Source organism: Aulonocara sp. 'chitande type north' Nkhata Bay, linkage group LG8 (assembly GCF_057382095.1).
Source record: "Aulonocara sp. 'chitande type north' Nkhata Bay isolate Kocher_YH1m ecotype deep benthic linkage group LG8, A_spYH_male_GT1.1, whole genome shotgun sequence".
NCBI classification, from domain to species: Eukaryota; Metazoa; Chordata; class Actinopteri; order Cichliformes; family Cichlidae; genus Aulonocara; species Aulonocara sp. 'chitande type north' Nkhata Bay.
This window is the reverse complement of record NC_141351.1, coordinates 5,603,987-5,624,491: the sequence shown is the minus strand read 5'-3', so window position 1 is coordinate 5,624,491 and position 20,505 is coordinate 5,603,987. Positions and strand designations below refer to the sequence as shown.

Genomic DNA, 20,505 nt, shown 5'->3' with positions numbered 1-20,505 from the left:
AGCACATGCTGCTGGCAGGATCAGTCAGGTTGTTCTTTAGGTACCCACCCGGCCAGGAGACACCCTTCAGTCAGGGGCCCCAGATGGATTTTAAGTTCTTCCACTTTACCTTCAGTGTGTATTGACATTCAGAGGTTCATAGGTAATTGGACGACAATTACTTCAGTTTCATGGAAAGGTGAGGACTGTTCTGTTATTTCATGACAAATGAAGCAGACATAATATATGAAGTTGATTCAGAGTCTTGAGTTTATATTTTATAGGTTTTCACTGTATAAGGCTCCCTTCATTCCTGCAATGTGAGGCTACTAGAACTGGAGCCCCCTACTACAACAAAAACAACGTTACCCAAAATCCTCTGGGCCTCCTTACATAACCAACATCTCACCAGCTCCCTTTTTAAGGAGAACATAAAATATTTGACTTTGGATTTGGTTACTGTTGAACAGATTCTTAACTTGAACGCTGCTTTGTTCTTTTGTTTCTTTTGAAGATAACAAACTTTTTAGCCCAACAGCCCAACAACAGCCCAAGTTTCATCATAATGCAGTAGCTTTCCCACTGAGTTCTATCTTTCAAACTAAGGATAAACTCTTGTTTGCGCAGTTGTCTACAAGTTCAGTCCAGTCCTGTGGTTTCAAAACTGCTCTGCCTGACTTGGTTATGACTGTGGGGCTATTTGGAAAAGTTCCAGGTGTTGGTTTTTGTAGGGAAGGAACTAGAGTGCAGTTCAACCACGCCTGTTCCCACGTGGGGGGATAACTGAACTCCTGTGCACAGTGATGCCTGTTGAAGAATCTCTGATGTGAATTCATTCTCTCTTTGTCCTTTACAGTGACCGCTGCGCTGTCGGGAAGCACTGCTGGGTCAGCACAGTGGAACCAAGCTGGCACCAAATCAAACGTTGAGCTGGGCTAAAACACATTTGTAAGTGGGACGACAAGATATGCAGAAGTACTGATCTGGTCTTTTTGAACAGCCTGTTTAGCCTCCCCGTTGGTTTGTGGGTACTGTGCACTGCTGATCACATGTTTGAAACTGTATGTATCAGCAAAGTTTGGCATATCATCCGCTGAGAACTGTGGGCCATTGCCAGTCCTTAAGATCTCAGGCACCCCGTCACATCCGAACATGGATTTCAGATGGACAGTGATATCAGGAAACTTTATGTGGTGGAGGTTGGCCATTTCAGCATATCATTTCAACAGTCCACTACCTGCAAGTACATTTTCCCTTTGATTGTAAACAGGTCTGCCCTCACCTGGGTCTCTCCAGTAGATTTGTTGGGAGCAATGGCTCATTTTGGCTCACACATGTTCTGCATGCATTTAGCTACCCCTCATGTAGCCTGCTGAGGACACTGTTTCTTAAAGCTGCAGGAATGACCAATTATGCTCTTTTTAACTAGAGGTTATCATGCACAACAAAGGAGGCATCTGCACAGTGCAGCTTTACCAAGCTTTAATGATCTGCTCTCTGGTCATCCATCCCGATACATTTTCATGACTTGGGGCTGTTAGCCACTAGCAACTAGCTGAGCCCGCTAGCCCTGAGCAGGAGAGTGCAGGTTACTGATCACAAATATTGGTTTCTCTCCTTTCTGTAGTGTTAGGTTTGTGAACCCTAGCATGCCCAGTGGTATAAAACCTTGTACAAGTATGGGCATCTTTTCTTTCTAAAGAGCTGGTTTTACATCTGTGAACATCACATTGAATACATGGTCAGGAATGACAGTCATATCAGCACCAGTGTCAATTTTAAATGTGATTGTCCTGTCTTTGGGCTTTAGATTGCAGCATGTTGTTGCTGTCTGTCAATGTGTCGTCCGCTTCATCACCTATGCAGTACATGGAAATATTTACCTGGATGTCTTCCAAAATACTTTCTGCCAAATGCTGCCATTCGGCCAAGCAGATAGTGATCCAAAGTATACATATAAAACACAGAAGGGGATTTGTTACAGCAAAGGATGAAGACCGTGAATGTGTTAGTCCAAAAACGTCTGGCAGATAGAAGAACCGCATCTGAATAAAGAAGTGAGAGAAAAGTTTAAGGAACTGCAGCAAAAATATGAAGACGGGAACGTACGGTAGAAAGAACGTGAGCATGACAAGAAATAATTGAAAAGGAGAAGGAAAACCTGGAGCAGAAGAATCAAGAGCTGCAGGAATGCTGCTTAAGAAAGAACATCCCAAAAAAAATGCTCCAGGGTTTTCAAAATAATGGCGATAGAACAGATGGAGGTGGAGCACAAGGAGAAAATGCATAGTAATAAAAAGAAAGAATATAAAGAAAAGGAGTTGAAGAAGAAAGAGAAAGATGACAGTTAAGGTTTGTGGAGCTGGATTCACAAGAATAAGAAGTGTTTGGGCAACTGAAGAGCAGAGGAGGCTGTCGCTTACTCTGCCTCCCTCCTTCTCTCGAACATTTCTCAGTCTTTCATTTTTACCTGTGCCTCAGGTTCAAGTTCTTAACCTTTACCTATTGTAAGTCTACATTTATTTGTATGTATTTCTTTTAAAACTGTATAACACGTACACACTTCTTGGAAATTTGTTTGCTCTTTGCTCTTGTAGCATTTCTCATTTTCATATCCTCTCTGAATACAAAATCAGCAAAGCTAAAAAGCAAGAGGAGAAGCACAAATGTTATTCCACAGTACACATGCAAATTCGAAAACAGACATTCGAAACTGACTTTTACAGTAAATGCCAAGTCATTCACCCAGCAGACAATGAGGTCTGTATTTACAGGTGAAGAACTCAGTATATTACCGTTACTAATTCACAACATAGACACCTGATCTGTGTCGCCAGACTTCATTTGTTAAAGTCAATGGTACAGTCATAGAGTTTCCAAATGAAATTGAAAAGGAACAAACCTTCCATTGCCAGTGGATTCATTATGGTGCACAGATATTTAAGACCTCAGCACTAGTTTTACTGGGACGGTGTTTGGGACATCGTTAAACAGTCCTCCAGGAACCCTAATAATCAACAAATACATTTCTTTATTTTGTACATAGGACATATATGACTTCACAAAGATTTTATAGTATGAAACTTAAGGCTGACTTTGCCAACCCACCTTTTATGACATGGCATGGGAAAGTCCTGGAGTGTCCACGTTTTGGAAATGTTTTAAGAAAATCTTTCTACTTTATAACATATTTCAGTTCCATTTCCCCATTTTTTTCAATTTTAAGGGATTTGTGTCAATTAAGAGTGCATGAGGCTCAGAAAAGTGTGTTTTTAGCTGGTTTAATAGCTGCTACAAAGTTGATTTCCACACGGAGGAAGCTTCAGTTGCTCACTTGGCAGCAGTGGTTGCTCATTTTCATGGATGTTGCTTATCTTGAACTGCAGCCTGAACCCACAAAGCTAAAGAAGATGTTGCGTAAAATTTGAAGTCTTTATTGTACTCAGTGCCTCTCTGTCTGTTCCTCTCCCCCTCCTTTCTTTTTTCCCTTACTCTTTTTTTACATTTCTCTAAACACAATAAACATTTTATCACAAAAAAACTTTGTTTGTTAACTCAGGGTTTCTCCTTCACACATCATTTCACTCTTCCTGCAGCACAAACTTAACGGATTGCCCTCCGCTTTAATCAAACATTATCAGAGGAACAGATGATAAAATTCTGTAAAAATTCTGATAAAATTCTATAAAGAGTAACAAAACAACACGTATAAAGTGAAAACTGTGTTTATTGGCTATTCTCGGTGATAAGCAAATATACAAATGAACTGATCAGCTTTCTAATGGGTGTAGTGTGAGCTGCAATTCCAGCAGTTTATATGCAAATCAGGAGGAAGCATGAAAATATATATATTAAGGTGTCCTCTGCTTCACCAACTGACTATGCAAATTCTTGTGACAATGCAACACACTGTCTGCGGTGCTTTTACTTTAGAGAGGGCGTCCTTTGGTGGGGTTTTTGAGGTACAGTTGAACTGGTTTAACATCATAAATGTTGGTTTGACGCCTGGTGCTTGGTGGTGACTGCGAAAGAGTAGCTTCAAATCAAAATGCTAAATTAAGAGAGAAAACTCCTGTGTCCCTCTAAATGTCAGTAAAATAAATAAAGGGGTGAGACAGTTCTCTCACTTTTCTTTAATGAAGGACAACACAAGAAGGCCATCATGTTAAGACTGCTTCAGAGGCAGTGTTGTGTTTCACATCAATTGTTTCCTGTTAATTTGTTGCACATATTGCATATACTTTTTATCAAGTTTTTGTAACATCTTGATGCATGCTTGATCATCCCGGTAAGGAATTCCCAAAAAGATGATTCTGTTCATCTGGACAGCGTTTTCAGTGGGAGAAACGTTTCGTCGCTCATTCATTTTACTTCTTCAGTCTCAGCTGACTGCAAGTTTTCCCCAGCCAGTGATCAAGGAACTGACCTCACAGCCCATTGTTCATTCAGTGGTGCTAGTTGCAGTCATTGTGAAAAGGTACTGTTTATAAGGTTGGGGGAAACTGCAGTCAGCTGAGACGTTTCTCCCACTGAAAACGCTACATCCAGATGAACAGAATCAACCTCTTGGGAAGATTTTGTACCAAAAACAAATTTCAAACTTAGCCGTCCTATTAATTTGCTCAACCAGTGAACAATGACATAGGCATATGGCATTAGTTTGTTTAACTGAAATACTTTTTTTTTTCTTTTAAGTTCCCACCAAGTGGAAAATATCTAACTTTTAAGCAGCTTAAGTATTTACAGACTGGCAAATTTTATGTTGTGAGACTAAATCAAAAATGACAAAGCTAAACAATAAGCTAAAGGAGGCTAAAGCAGTCCTCATTTGTATGACCCATTCATGAAGTAAAGTTTAAGAGTTGGAACTGCTTTAAGAAGACAGCAGGTGATGTTTCCTATGGTAAAACATATTTTCATACGTATTTAAACCCTTTGTGCAGCAGTATTGTGATGAAAAGCGCACTACAGGTGAGAACAAAGTGGGAAAGGTAGGCTTTGGCAGTCCCGGGGGAGGATCTGCTCCAGTCTACTGACGCAGGCGGTGACAGCAATATGGAGCCAGGGAGGCGCTACTGCGCATGTCCGCGACTGCACGGACGGAGAAAGAGACAGGAGAGAGCCACAACAGGAAAAAAGTGGCAAAGACAAAGGTCTGAGCACCCTTTAGGGGGAAAAGGACAGAGGAGACTCGGGTTTTAGACCGGTTTACGGCAGCCCAGCTGTGACACCAGCGGCAGGTAACGGGCGGGGAAGTGGTCGGCGAGAGAAAATGAAGTTATAAATCATAAAAGGAGGCGTTGTGGTTGTGTTTGCTGGAGACACGGAGTCACGTAGAGCAGCAGTAAGAACAACGCCAGATATCTGCTAACACGGATTAAAACCTTCTTTTCCTGCTATTAGGGGAATATATTTGCTATGTCTCCTTAACGCTGTGTAAGCTTCACATTAACGTGTAGCTCTTGTCAAATGTTGCTAGCTCAGTGAACAGCTTGCTTCCTCTATCCAGTTCAAAGCTGCTCGAAATGTTTACCTTCCCTTCATTTGAGCTCTGCTGACCAACTGAAGCTCTAAATAATGTAACAGCGTATTCAGTGGTGCTTCACCGTGTTGTTTAGGCCGATTTGGCAGCTATTCTTTAACCAACCATATCCGAGGTGTGATTTGGGGACTTGTGTTATTATGTGTAATAGCTAAATTATGAGGAAAAACACGTGACCTTCCTTTCCTTTTTAATACAGTGTGTTTATTTTTTGCATTTCAGTTGCTTATTGACTGTATTTTTCTCCACAGTGTGTGACTCCTCTGTTCCTGTGGAACTGTAGCTTTGCCGTCAGCAAGTCTTGGAGGATGGAAAGACCTGCTAAGCTATAGGCTTTAGATGGAAAGAGCTGTCAGCACATAGAGGATGGAGGAAGTGGAAAACGCAAAGAGTGACGGCACTATGATTGATGACACCGCTGTGCTGTTGGAGGACTAGTCTGTCATTTTGGAGTATCTAGAGTATCTTTGCTGGTTATACTTGGTCACTCATAGCGATCTTTCTGCACATCTGTCCTTTAGTGGGAAAGAGACAGAAAGAAGGTTTTGCGGTGTTTGAGAGCCACAGGTCTCATTTACCCTCCCTCCAGATACAAGCTCCTCTCTTCCAAGTGGCTGAGAGGTTATCACGCAAATGGTTGTCATGATGTTCATGTAGTGTCCTGACATTAGTAGTTGTGGAGCTGAAGGAGGTACCGGTGGAGGTGGGGGCGGCGACAGCGCTGGCGGTGGTGAACATCCAGGGATGGGAAGTGCTCCGTATCCAGCCGGTGAGTGGAAGGGGAAGGGGCGAGGCAGCCTGCAGGAGCTGGGGTGCATGCCCTGGAAGGTCAGCAAACAGAAAGGTGGTGGAGGAAGTGGAGGGGGAGGAGGAGGGGAGGCGGTGGTGGGAGCAGAGGAGAAGAGGTCCAGGGATCCCAGGGAAACTCAGCAGCAAGATCTCTCATCGTCCTCTTCTTCACTCACCTCGCCAGCTCCTCCCCAAGCTTCTTTGGTGCCTCCGGCCATTTATCACGAAAAGCAACGGCGGGAGCTGTGTGCCCTGCACGCACTCAATAACGTCTTCCAGGATGGGACAGCCTTCAGCCGAGACACCCTGCAGGAGATCTACCAGAGGTGAGACAGTATGTGGATTAAAAGTGTTAAGGTGTGCATAAAATGTTTCGTAAATACAATCTGACTAAGTGATCTGTGGACGATCCCTTTTGTCGACTTGTTGCAGGCTCTCTCCCAGCACTATGGTGACGCCTCACAAAAAGAGCATGCTGGGAAACGGGAACTATGACGTCAATGTCATTATGGCAGCCCTGCAGACCCGAGGGTTTGAGGCAGTTTGGTGGGATAAAAGAAGGTATGTAGGAGTAGCAACAAAAGAAGCCTTAGCATGGATAAATCATATTTAATCTAGTATTGATTTAATAGATTTATTTCCATTTGCTTACGTTGTAACTGCAATTTGCCTCATGACTTCTACCCCTGATTGTTTCCCAAAATAGTCAATGTTAGGCTGAGGAAACCCAAACCAAAGAAAAGCAATCAGTCTATTGTTGCTTATCTGTACTTGTTTACACTTGTTCCTCTCTTATCTCGCTAGAGTGCACATATATTGTCAATACTAAAAAGGAGGCACCCCTTGTTTTCATCTGCACCTCAGCCACCTCATCAGCAGGGTCCTGAGTGATCCCTGTGATTAGTCAGTGCTTCCTGTGGTTGATAAAGTTTGAGTCGGTTTTATCAGCATTCCTTCTTCCTTCATTATCAGTCTTACATGACTGTTGACAGCAGCACCAAACACAGACTTGCTATATCGATAAAACCCATTCCTGTTTTTCTCTTTTTGAGCTCTGCAGATGCGCGCTGTTGTTGTTTGGCATAACACAGTGGAGATTCACCTCTTTTTTGCATGTAACTAAGGCTTTACATGCTTACATGTTGTAAACATTCGGTTGCTGGCACGTTAACCGGAGACTGAGGCGAGAAAACAACGCGATGAATGGACTAGCACTTAAGCGCTCTCTCATTTTGGATTTCTCGACAAGAGAAGACATGACTTCTTTTTATTCTTTGGTTATGTTTATGAAGTTCCTGTGACCTGAGGCTGTTTTTATAACTCTACTCACAGGGGATTTTTGATGCGGTAAACACTTGCAGCCAAGATATTTTTAAGTATTTGGACCACGGTGAAAAAAGTGTGCTTAAAAGCTCCAACCCACAACTGGAGTATTTATAAATATCATTTATTTTTGGAAGGGAGCAAAATAATAAGGTCACTTATGAGAGGACAAGTGATTGATAAGACAAGGAAATCTGGTGCCCTGATCCACAGAGCAGGTTAAAAAAACCTCTTGAGGTTTTTTCTAGCAGTTCAGCATGTGTAATGAAAAAAAAAGGTACCAGCATTGGGTAAAGAAAACGCAGAGCCTTCGTTTTAATCCAGAAATGTGAATGTCCCTCAACGAGAACCCTCACCAGACAGCCTCAGAGATGACTTATTGTCCACAGAATCACAGATGAAAAGATCAATTCTATAAGCACTCAGGTTAAATAGAACAAATACTAAGCTAACATATCAGTGGGATTATAATATTTGTAAACTTCTTAAATTAATACATTTCAGTATGTGCTCAGAGTTTGTTGAAGAAAACCTGCCAGCGGTCTCAGAGTCTGTTACTCCAATAATAGACCCCGAGTTTAAGTTAGCTCTCTTTCTGGAGCAGAAAACCCACAAACTCTGAGTTTTTATTAAATCTGATTGGTTGATCATTGTCCTCGTGTAGTATTATCATCAGTGTACAGTCAACTGTGTTTAGAAGTGTGCTCTGATACTGGAGCGTAGGTGTGGCAGGCATTCAAGCACTAAAACTTCACAGTCTCCACTTCAGTCTTCGTTTGCCAGTTAATGACAGTTTTGAATTTTGACAGATGCAAAGTTTGCAACACATGTCGCTACACAAACTGCACAAAGGTCAGCGCAGTTGAGTTACACAGTGTTCGTTACAGTCATCAATGGGAACTGATAAAAAATCAAGAGTGCTTTGCAGTGCCGTAAGCATGTGTGCCATATAACCTGTTTGTTTCATTTGAAAATGGATACGCCTTCCTGGTTTGTTTAAACTTCTGGCTGCAAGAATGCTTCTCTCTGGTATTCTACGCAGTCTCTTGCGATGTCCTGTACATAGCTGAATAGCTTTGCTTGTGATTGTTACTGCGGATGGTTTATCACAGGGTTTTTTTTTCTGGACTTCCTGACTTAGAATGGACCTTTGTGTTGTGACTACACTTGTAAGTGCATTTTATCTGAACATAGCTGAAAGTTTCAATGTAAAAATAAATATATATATATATTGCTCAAGTAAATGCAAGCCCAAATAATGACAGGTAACAAAAATGCTGTATGGCTGGAGAGCAGTAGGCCCGGGTTCGAGTCCGACCCGCAGCCCTTTGTCTTCCCCTCTCTCAATCCCCACTTTCCTTTCAATCTACACTGTCTCCATCCAATAAAGGCCAAAAAAAAAAATCTTTAAAAAAAGTAAATACAAATATTTTCAAATAGTCATGTAATATATATGTATTATTAGTGTTACTAATATTGTTGTTGTTGTTATTGTTATTATTAAAAATATATATTTTTTTAGGGATGTTGGCAATATTGAACTGTCCAACGTGGAGGGCTTCATCCTGAACGTACCGTCCAATCTGCGCTGGGGGCCCCTCCGGTTGCCGCTTAAGCGCCAGCACTGGATAGGCGTCAGAGAGGTGGGAGGAGTCTACTACAACTTGGACTCCAAGCTACGTAGCCCTCAACCAATTGGCAATCCGGATGAGCTCAGGTGAGAGGGATGGGGAGTGTGTGCATGTGTAGCAGCAGCAGCTGTGTTGTTTTATAATTTTGTTGTCATGAAGTTTTAAAAACTAATAGATGTGCCAGTGGAGAGGATCTAGCTGAGAAATGTACAGTTAGCTCCATGTTAGAAGTAAGTGTGAAGCCTTGATGATGCTCTGCATGTACATGGACAACTAATGCATCACAGATGAGTAGTTATTCCTGTTGTAGTTCTTTGAAGTCTGCTGCCTGGGGTGCATGCATAGTTATTGCATTGTAATGTAAAATCTGTAGACGATAGAGGCACGCGGACAGCCGCACGGACCATCAAGCTCATCATCTCATGACGAAATGTACCTCATAACGATTCTAGATGACTCGAGGATCTGTAAAGGCCCAAGACAGCCATGTTGATCCACAAAAATGTTCTAGCCATCTATTATAGTGATAAAACCTCATGCTACTTACTTAGAATGACCTAACTTTACCATATAGTCTTAATGTTTTATTACATATGTCCTGAAATGAATGAGTGAGATTATAAACTCATCAGAAAGTGTAGACAGAGGTCAGGGCAGAGGGCTGTGTCTTGTAGACCAGTGTTTCCCAACCACTGTGTGCCGCGAGAAATGATCAGGTGTGCTGTGGAAGATAATCTGGTTCCACCTGATTAGTACTCTAAGCCAGCGGTCCCCAACCTTTTTTGCGCCACGGACCGGTTTCTGCCCGACAATATTTTCACGGACCGGCCTTTAGGGTGTCGCGGATAAATACAACAAAATAAAACTAGTACCGGTACCGAAAAAAAGAAGATTTATTCATAACACACGTGAAAAGACCCAGGAAAATCGAGTTAACGATAAAAACGATAACAAAATAACGCTGAAAACCCTGAAAACCATACATTTCACACCTGAGCCTCAACTCTCGTGGCCCGGTACCAAACGACTCACGGACCGGTACCGGTCCGAGGCCCGGGGGTTGGGGACCGCTGCTCAAAGCGATCGGGCAGAACAGGTACATTCTTTTCCACTAGAGGGCAGTACAACTTCCTGCTCTAATTAAATGGGCTGCCAACTGCCAGTAAAACAGAAGAAAATAAAGAAGAAATGACATAATAGTCATGTGAGATAATGCAGCGTGTAATAGCAATAGATAAATATTTTAAAAGAAAACATAGTCAATATGACCTGCGTCCTGGAGAAAATTCCAGCCCAGATGAAGGCCCTAGCATGAGTAGTGGTCAGAAGAAAGCAAAAAAGGTATACTGGGGACAAACTGAACCATTCCGCTATACCTGGTGCACGCGTTGCAGAATCTTCTCTCCCCTAAGCAATAAAAATAAAGAGCCCTGCTACTAAGAAGAGGTACAAATAACTAACTAATAAACAACTTAAAATGGGTTGTTGTACACCCACTTTTACCTGATATATTTGATATGTTATTGATATGTATATATCAATAACAAATATTTATATATATTATACATTTAACCAAACAAGTTTTCCTTGTTGGCTGCTTTAATGTTTTTTGGGGTTTTTCACTGATCATACCAAGGCTGACTCTAAGCTCTGGATAGCTTTCACTTTAATCACTTTTCCTTTGTTAGCTTCTTTAAAATGTCCATGTTCAGCTGGTCAAGGGTAATTCAAGTGTTTGATTAGGTTTGTTGTTACGAGCAGTCTCGTGGTGGGCACACCGTGGTTTACTCTGACAAACTTGGTGACATTGCCCATTCTATACACATACTAACAAAGTCAAATCAAGGTCAGCTTTATTGTTGAAGACCATATGTAGAGTTATACACAGGAATTTGAAATCGCAATGCTCCCATGGCCCTCAGTGTACACTGAAAATATAAAGTTAAAAAAGAACATGTTAGCATGTGGTTGTAAATGTGCAAAAGACTATTTGCCTGAGCCTCTATGTGCAAGTTGAGCATGCATGGAAAAGACACGGTTTAATCAGACATACACTACCAGTCAAACGTTTTAGAATTGAAAATTATGCAGTTTAATGTCTCATTGCACTCTAAGATGAAAGCATAGTAGAAATAAGCAATTTGAGTAAAAAAAAATAAATCATGGAATCAATTTATAGACCAAAATGTATTCTAAACTTTTGACTCATCAAAGTAGCCACCATTGGCAGATATAACAGCTGAACACACCCGTGGCATTCTTTCTACAATAGAAATTAAATATTCTTCGAAAAGTTCTTACAATATCTGTTGCAGAAGTTCCCATAAATGTGTGGCAGTAGGTTGCTTTGCTTTCACTCTTCTGTCCAGTTCATCCCAAACCAGCTTGATGGGCTTTAAGTCTGGAGACTGTGCTGGCCACTCCATGTTTTCAAGCTTACCGTCTTGCTCTTTTTTCCTGAGGTAGCTCTGGTATAGCTTGGACTTATGTTTTGGGTCATCATCTTGCTGTAGGATGAACCCCTGACCAGAGGGTACTGCATGGCGCTGTGGTAACACCCTTTGTGCAAGTCACCGACACTGGGTCCAGCAAAACAGCTCCAGACCATCACACTTCCTCTTCCATGTTTGACAGTTGTCCTTTCGCCTACTTGATGCCGTACAAATATCTTGTGTGATGATTTCAAATTTTGATCCAGTCCATAATACCATCTTCCAGTCTTCAGTGGTCCATTATGGGCAGAAATCTGTGCCATCAGAAACTGAATTTGAATAAGTTAAATTTGAATTTGAATTGCTCAGATTGAATCTGAATTGTAACTTGAATAAATGCTTTTGAAAACCGAATTTGAATTAGTCTAATTTGAAATTGAATTTATGGTTTGAAAATGATCATCACTAAATTGAAATTGAATTTTATATTTTGAAAATGAATTGATTTGCTTTGAAACTGCATTTTATCCTTTAAAAATTCAGCTCTCGAATACTTTCAATTTCACTTCTCACCATTCAGTTTCAGTTCTACAATTCAATTTCAGTTCCAAAATTCAGTTTTTTGGAACTTACATCCGGTTCCGGTTCAAGCGCAGATTAATAGAACTACGTTTTACTAGCGGACCTAAAGTGTTACTGACGGGAATCTACAGCGTCTTGAGCTGAATTAAGACTTCAGAAGTCATTCGTCATGTCGAGTGACCAGCGGATAAACTCTCAGGTTGGTAATAAATGTACTACATGTATAAGAACAAGCGTCATGTTAACAAATGATAGCCGTACGGTAACTTTTATGCTTATTGCAGCTGCTAGCTAAAAACGCTAATTTAGCGTAGTTTGCCCTGAATTCAGCTTTGACAACAAATATGATCGACTGTTTCTAGTAGAATTCCAAAGTTGTCATCTTGGACCCTCTCAGAGTACCCCCTCTGTATGCTTGCAGAGACCCCTACAGTAGGGAAACATGCAAAACGGTGTCCAAACCTTTGTATTTTAGCTTTATTTATGTCTTACACAGCATCCCAACTCTTTAGCTAACTTAATAACTTTAGCTAAAGTGAATAGGTAGCCTAATTCATTAGCGCAGCATTACTGGATCACCTCTGTTTGAAGTGATATAATATGATATACAACTATCACTGAAACAGCAAACTTTGTAAATAAGCAAACAACACTTCTCATTCTCTAAACGTTTGGCCACAGCTGTAGATTACACAATCAGTGCTTGTTCACTCTTAACAATAATTACATTTCTAAATTTACTTTGTGCATTTACAGGTAAACAATATCTAATATTTTATCTAAATGACTTCTTTGTCTTTGAAAAGGGTGAAGAGCCTGAGGCTGGTGACAGTCCAGTTCTACTCTAAGTACATCCTTACAGTGGCTCACAGGACAAGGCCACATTCCTGTCCTGCCAGAAGAGAAGAGAAACTTCAGAGTCTTCATGCAGTTCAACCACCCCTGTCATATTCCATATGACAGGGGTCTCAAACTCCAGTCCTCGAGGGCCGGTGTCATGCAACTTTTCCATGCCCTCGAGGACTGGAGTTTGAGACCCCTGCCGTATGGTGTTTATGCTGTTTTCTACCCCACAGTTACAGCATGTCTGACTGCCTGTTCAGCATATGCAAAAATATGAGTTTAAGCATGTGATGACTAAGGCCTTCCATTATGGTGTTTGTCATCACATGTCACAGACATCTGGATGATCATTTGGAATAAACAAAAAACTAAAAACTTGTTACTTCATCTTATCTTTATTATTGTTCTTATTTTACATTGTTAGGCATTAGGTTTATTTGTAGTAGTCCTTTCCAACTTCTTTCCCTCTTCCATGTTACTGTGGCAGCTTGTCAGCATCTATTTGGGGTTGGGAGTGGAACAGAAAGTAAGGAAATCCAAAGTGCCATTAAAACCAGGAGAGGTTCTTATATTTCAGAAGAAGGGATTAATTCAAAAGACCTCAATGCCATATTTTATTTAGGAACCCTAGAGAGCACTTTGCAAAATAACACATTCTTATAATTTCACCCTCAGATGAGCCAAGCTACGACTGTCAGGGAAGGTGATGTAGGTACAGAGCATATGAGAGTGGTTAAGTTTGTCTCTTGTCTAGATGAAGGCACAAGAGGGATGGATTGCAAGGCGTAGAGATTCAGTATCTTCAGTCTTCAGTGGACACTCCATTTCTGGCACAAAACACCTGTAAAAGATGGTCGATTTAGGAGGTGACCCGACAACTTCAGCCTGTCAAACATATTAATGGAGCAGTATGTTTAAAAAAAAAAATTAATTAAGTAGAATTATTATGGTAGTTAAACACAGTGAAAGTTGTATATCATATTATATCACTTCAAACAGAGGTGATCCAGTAATGCTGCACTAATGAATTAGACTAACTATTCACTTTAGCTAAAGTTATTAAGTTAGCTAAAGAGTTGGGATGCTGTGTAAGACATAAATAAAGCTAAAACACAAAGGTTTGGACACCGTTTTGCATGTTTCCCTACTGTAGGGGTCTCTGCAAGCATACAGAGGGGGTACTCTGAGAGGGTCCAAGATGACAACTTTGGAATTCTACTAGAAACAGTCGATCATATTTGTTGTCAAAGCTGAATTCAGGGCAAACTATGCTAAATTAGCGTTTTTAGCTAGCAGCTACAATAAGCATAAAAGTTACCGTACGGCTATCATTTGTTAACATGACGCTTGTTCTTATACATGTAATACATTTATTACCAACCTGAGAGTTTATCCGCTGGTCATTCGACATGACGAATGACTTCTGAAGTCTTAATTCAGCTCAAGACGCTGTAGATTCCCGTCGGTAACACTTTCGGTCCGCTAGTAAAACGTAGTTCTATTAATCTGCGCTTGAACCGGAACCGGATGTAAGTTCCAAAAAACTGAATTTTGGAACTGAAATTGAATTGTAGAACTGAAACTGAATGGTGAGAAGTGAAACTGAAAGTATTCGAGAGCTGAATTTTTAAAGGATAAAATGCAGTTTCAAAGCAAATCAATTCATTTTCAAAATATAAAATTCAATTTCAATTTAGTGATGATCATTTTCAAACCATAAATTCAATTTCAAATTAGACTAATTCAAATTCGGTTTTCAAAAGCATTTATTCAAGTTACAATTCAGATTCAATCTGAGCAATTCAAATTCAAATTTAACTTATTCAAATTCAGTTTCTGATGGCACAGATTTCTGCCCATAGTCCATTGGCAATGTTTCATGGCCAGGCAAACCTCTTTGTCTTATTCTGATGTCTTAACTATATTTTTCTTGCTGCAACTTGTCCGCTCGAAGTCTCCTCATCACAGTTCAGACTGAGACTTGCTTACTACGACCACTATTAAGCTGTGCTTGAAGCTGTTGTCCTCTGAGCCGCCTATCACGCAAGCTGTTAACTCTCAGAAACTTGTCGTCTGATTCAGGTGTGGCTTTGGGTGCGCCAGACATCTTCCATTATTAATTGCCTTTTTCTCACCATTTTTGTAGCAACACACTATTTTATGCAGCGCAATACTGTTCAACCGATGCTCAAGAGGGTATGGATCCAGTGTGTTCCAGTGTTTATGTAGACAGAGGGTTGGAACACCAGGTTTCAAGGCTTGATAAACCTCCGTTGCTGCAGAACAGTTTAAATTGTTAACCCATTTTATGTTCCATGAAAAAGGCCTTTTAGTATAATTCATTTAAGAAAAATTGCATTATTTCTTTAGTTTTGGGTAACCTTTACTTTTTTTTAACCTCTGGCAGTTCATTTCAAGCTATTCACTGAACCTGAACAACTTGAATTACAACTTGTATTGTGGTTTACAACTTGTTCTGCTGGGCTAAAAAATAATTCATTGAAGCTTTACATCAGCGTACACCTTGTTAATTTTGTTGTTGTTGTTTCACTTTAATCACTTTCACTTTAATTTAAAAAAATGTCATTCTTTGTTTGATTTTTATCACATTCTCAGGAAGTTTCTCCACCAGCAGCTACGAGGGAAGAACTGTGAACTCCTGCTAGTCGTCTCAGAGGAAGTGGAGGCGCACCAGACATGGCGATCTGATGGCTAAGGGTTTAACCAGCCTACCACAGCTCTAACTGGGCCAGCAGTCCAATCGCAGAATAAACGGAAGAGGAACTAGCATTGTTGTGCTCAGCCAAACCCCTTTGATGCACACTTGCAGATATATATCTACTACACACACACACACCTTTTTTGGAGGTTTTGTTTACACAGCCATTGCTGGACAATTATCTGGCGAGATACAATGCAATGAAGGAAGCAAACACTTTACATACAGGGAGAATCAAAGAATCACAGCTCTTTCTCACGACACAGCTAAGACTTCTGAAGTGTTATCCTGTTTCTGCTATTCTTGTGGATTTTTTTTATATTGATGCATATTTTCAATGTCAGTTTTGATCTTTTGATTTTGTTTTTTTCCCTTTTTACTTTTCTAGTTTCCAAAGTCATTCGAGTTCAGGCTTTATGAAAACTGCTATGTTCATGTGCCTGTCTCCTTCAGTGATCCTCCCCGCTTCTGTCATGACGTTCACTGATGTGTCTTTGTGTTTGTGTCCTTCCCTTCGTGTTGTAAAGCTCTCTTTCTCTTTGTCCGTATCACTTTCACCAAAGCGTGCCCTTCGTTGCCTCAGCGTGACTCCATCTCTGTCTTTTTCACGTCACTGGTAAGAATCGGTGAGTGATCACGTTGCCAACTTTGTATACTTCAACACCTCCCAAACATTTCTGGCACAGACAGAGCCTTTGCTGCGGAGGCTCTGCCAACACAACACTTTTATATGGCAACAAAGCAATGCAACAGCACCCTGGCCAAGTAGACCCTCTAGTGGATGTTCGCCTAATTTTCAGTCAAGCAAGACATACCATCATCACCTATCCAGTTTTTCTGAAGTCTCAAACTTCTTATAGCATGCCTTGATTAAGAAGCCAATGCCCCATGACTGTTTTTTCCTTTTAAATCAATCATTAATCATAATGGGTCCAGCTTTAATTTAGCTTAAACACTGGTCAGCACAAGAGTCATCAACCTTCAGTTTGTCCATTTTCCCTAAAAAAAAAAAAACCAAATCACATTTATATAAGCTCCCAAAGTTAGAGTATCACTGCAACAGAGTTAAGTTTGCATATCCGAAAAGGTGGTGTTTACCTTTAGCAGGATTCTTTTACATATAATAATCAATTTAGTGTGACATTTCAAATGTAAGTCTAAAGGATAGATAAAAGTGTACCAGCAAAGCCTGTTCCATATTACAAAATGAAAAAACTTCACCATATTTTGTAGAGGCCGATTTGTTCCTGATGGGTTGCTTTTTTATGTATATGTATTCTACATATACATATACAGCATATAAATACATGTGTCAAATTAGAGGAGGAATTGCTTTTGTTGTTAATTCAGATCTGCTGAGGTGCAATATGGCATTGTATTAAAGGCAAAAGAATGGGAGTGTGTAAAACTCTGTAATGTCGCCAGCTAACGAGAGATCATGCATATGAGGAAATAATTTTGTTTCCCTCCATCACCGACTTCTACTCAGAGCCACCAACATTTGTTATACGTCTTCAAAGTGATCTTTCACGCAGATGACACAACAGTTATCAACCCACTGTAGCCCCCACCCTACCTCTTACTTTGGCTTGCGAGTGTCCCCACCACAGCAGTCCTCAGTAGCACTGGAGCTCAGCCTATGCAGAGATTCTCCTTCTCTGTATCCTCTCATAAATATCCTGCCAAAATACAGCTCTGAGAGAATGTCAACGATTGTCCCACCAAGTCTTACGCAGCTGCTTCTGTTGCGTGAAGTTTCAATCTGTGGAAGATTTTGTTGGTGGCTTAGGGGAAATGAAACTTAAAAAAAAGCTTGAAGATCTTTAGGAGGTGTCAGGTAAAGAAAGTGTAAGTCGGAAAGTGTCCCAAATTTCCAGCCTTTACGCGTGCTGTGGGAAAGTGTAGTGAAATGAGCCTAATGAGAGATTCTGCTGTTGTAGCTTTTCGTATTTATCAACTGTTAAAACTGTTTGCTACTATAAATGTATTGTCTGTTGACGACAATATTGGCCTTAACTTGTTTACATTGAAAGAAACATATAGATATACGTTGCTCTGAAATATTGACGGGGGGGCTGTGCAGTTTGGCGCCACTTCAGGAGGTTAATTCCAAAGCACCGACGAGAAATCTAGTAAGCAAAGAAACTAATCTGTAATGATATTTTCAGTTTTGCCGCCAAGGACTTTATGTTCTATTCAAACGTTTGAAATGACTTTTATAGGAAAAAAGATTACTTTATTTTAATGGTGCATGTCTTATTTTAGAGTGACTCCAGCGCAGGCTGTTGGCCATCACCACCTCGTTATATCCAAGCCGAGCAATCGTCAGTAATTTGTGGAGAGTTTTCAGCCCAATCACGTCGTGACTAGTGTGGCACATTTGCACTCAGCATTTGCCTTTTTCTTCTTTTTTTTTGCCATGACAATCCATTTAGCCCTTCCTATTAAAGGACCCTGATTGTCACTGTAATTTTCTTTTCAATAGAAATAAAATGCTTATATTGGCACTTTATGTATAAGCTGGTGTGTGGGTGTATTAAATGGGTGTCTATTTGCTTTCAAAGGGTCATTGTTGGGTTACATGTAGATTATAATGTTGCTATTCTGAGCCTCAGTGAGTGTGTGGAAAGTATGTCTCACTTTTACAATGACATGTTGCCCTTTAGAACATTTGTTCATTTCACAGGGAAATTGTGGTGCGTCAGAGAATGTAAGCCTTCATACCTTATATATTCGTCATACTTCAAGTGAAATATTTCAAATCTTTTTTCCCCCCCAACTTGATGATCTTCATGTAAGCTCATGAAAATCAGAAATCCAGTTTTTCCGACTATTTTTCTCTTGAAAAGTTTGTTCACTTCTACTCAGTTTTTTGTTTGGACTCCTTTACCAAGAACTGCTGCATTAGTGCATCGTGGCTCTGCTGAGGTGTTATTGAAGCCCAGGTGGCTTTGACCCTGTAGATGAATTCTCTACAGGGTTCAGGTCAGGAGCTGGTTGGCCAATGAAACACAATAAGGTGTTCAACATTCGGTAGCAGTTCTGGCACTGGAGGTAGATGCTAAGTCCTACTGGAAAAGGAGATCTGTGTTTCCATAAAGCATGTCAGCAGATGGAACCATGAAGACGATTGTGTTGACTTTGGACTTCATAACACACAGTGGGCCAGCCACCAACAACATCAGCATCATCACAGACCGTGGAAACTTCCCACTGGATTCTGTGCCTCTCCCACTCTTCCTCCAAACAACGATAAGGCCCAGGGAGCAGGATCAGCCCAGCAAAGACTTTGGAAAACATTAAGTGGAGGATAGTTTTTGAACTTTTAGTTTGAAAGCTTTTCCTATTGGTAAAGACCTCACCACCGCCCAAAATAAATACCATTAATACTACACCAAATTATTAAATTAAATCATGTAAGTTTTTTTTAATTTTTCATTTATTTATTTATTTTTCTGTGAGTCCACAGTAAAATAATTCACAGAAGAAACATTTCTGTGAATTAATGATTAAAAAACAAACAAACAGGACAGCCTGGGCAATAAACTACCCAAACTCTTTCTGTAATTTTACACATTTATCCTGTAATGTCACTGCGCCATCGCACCTAAGATCAAAGTGAGTTGTATGTGACTCGTGTGCTCTACCGCCTTAATTTCAAAATGAAGTGCAAAAAATTAGTGTGTGACTGTTCCCCGCTATTCCTAAAGATGTCTGCTTGTGGTGCCTCCTAATGCACTAACACCAGCTACAGTCCACTGATTGCAAAGCTCTTCTAACACACAATCATCTGAAGACTGGTCATCCTTTTTGTTTGTCCACTTTTTCCGACAGACAATCTATGCAGCAATGACCTTCTGTGGCTCTGGACAACTGTCAAGTCAGCAGTCTTCCTCATGATTGGGGAAGATCGCTGAGCTACTGAACAGTGGTTGCATGTGCTGAACTAGACACAGTATTGATACTGGCGGACTCATCAAACTGAAAAGATTTTTGTAAGTCAAAAAATGCAATAATATAAATTATAACAGAGAAAAGACAATATATTTCACCTTACATGTAATGCATATATAATAAATGAAAGCTTGCCTTTTTGAACTAAATTCAATTCAATTCAATTCAATTTTATTTATATAGCGCCAAATCACAACAAAAGTCGCCTCAAGGCGCTTCATAGATACAGAGAAAAACCCAACAATCATATGACCCCCTATGAGCAAGCACTTTGGCGACAGTGGGAAGGAAAAACTCCCTTTTAACAGGAAGAAACCTCCGGCAGAACCAGGCTCAGGGAGGGGCGGCCATCTGCTGCGACCGGTTGGGGTGAGAGAAGGAAGACAGGATAAAGACATGGTGTGGAAGAGAGACAGAGGTTAATAACAGATATGATTCAATGCAGAGAGGTCTATTAATACATAGTGAGTGAGAAAGGTGACTGGAAAGGAAAAACTCAATGCATCATGGGAATCCCCCGGCAGCCTACATCTATTGCAGCATAACAAAGGGAGGATTCAGGGTCACCTGGTCCAGCCCTAACTATATGCTTTAGAAAAAAGGAAAGTTTTAAGCCTAATCTTAAAAGTAGAGATAGTGTCTGTCTCCCGAATCCAAACTGGAAGCTGGTTCCACAGAAGAGGGGCCTGAAAACTGAAGGCTCTCCCTCCC

General features: G+C 40.6%; 1 protein-coding gene across 2 annotated transcripts; it reads left to right on the top strand.

Annotated features, from left to right (window-relative positions):
- Window positions 1-5,074: 5,074 nt before the first annotated feature.
- Window positions 5,075-19,933, top strand: josd1 (Josephin domain containing 1). Of its 2 annotated transcripts, none has more exons than XM_086302937.1 (5): window positions 5,075-5,219; window positions 5,773-6,636; window positions 6,743-6,871; window positions 9,156-9,350; window positions 15,738-19,933. In XM_086302937.1, the coding sequence occupies exons 2-5, from the start codon at window positions 6,266-6,268 to the stop codon at window positions 15,835-15,837; spliced, it is 795 nt and encodes a 264-aa protein (XP_086159063.1). In that variant the 5' UTR covers window positions 5,075-5,219; window positions 5,773-6,265; the 3' UTR covers window positions 15,838-19,933. The 2 variants fall into 2 exon arrangements, with proteins under 2 accessions (XP_086159063.1, XP_086159064.1); XM_086302938.1 differs by lacking the exon at window positions 5,075-5,219 and adding an exon at window positions 5,224-5,323.
- Window positions 19,934-20,505: the final 572 nt, after the last annotated feature.

Bases quoted from the DNA above. Each gene is read 5' to 3' on its own strand.
- josd1 (XM_086302937.1), top strand. From the start codon at position 6,266: ATGGGAAGTGCTCCGTATCCAGCCGGTGAGTGGAAGGGGAAGGGGCGA. The intron at 6,872-9,155 runs GTATGTAGGAGT...ATATTTTTTTAG, and splicing joins GTTTGGTGGGATAAAAGAAG to GGATGTTGGCAATATTGAAC. The intron at 9,351-15,737 runs GTGAGAGGGATG...TCACATTCTCAG, and splicing joins GGCAATCCGGATGAGCTCAG to GAAGTTTCTCCACCAGCAGC.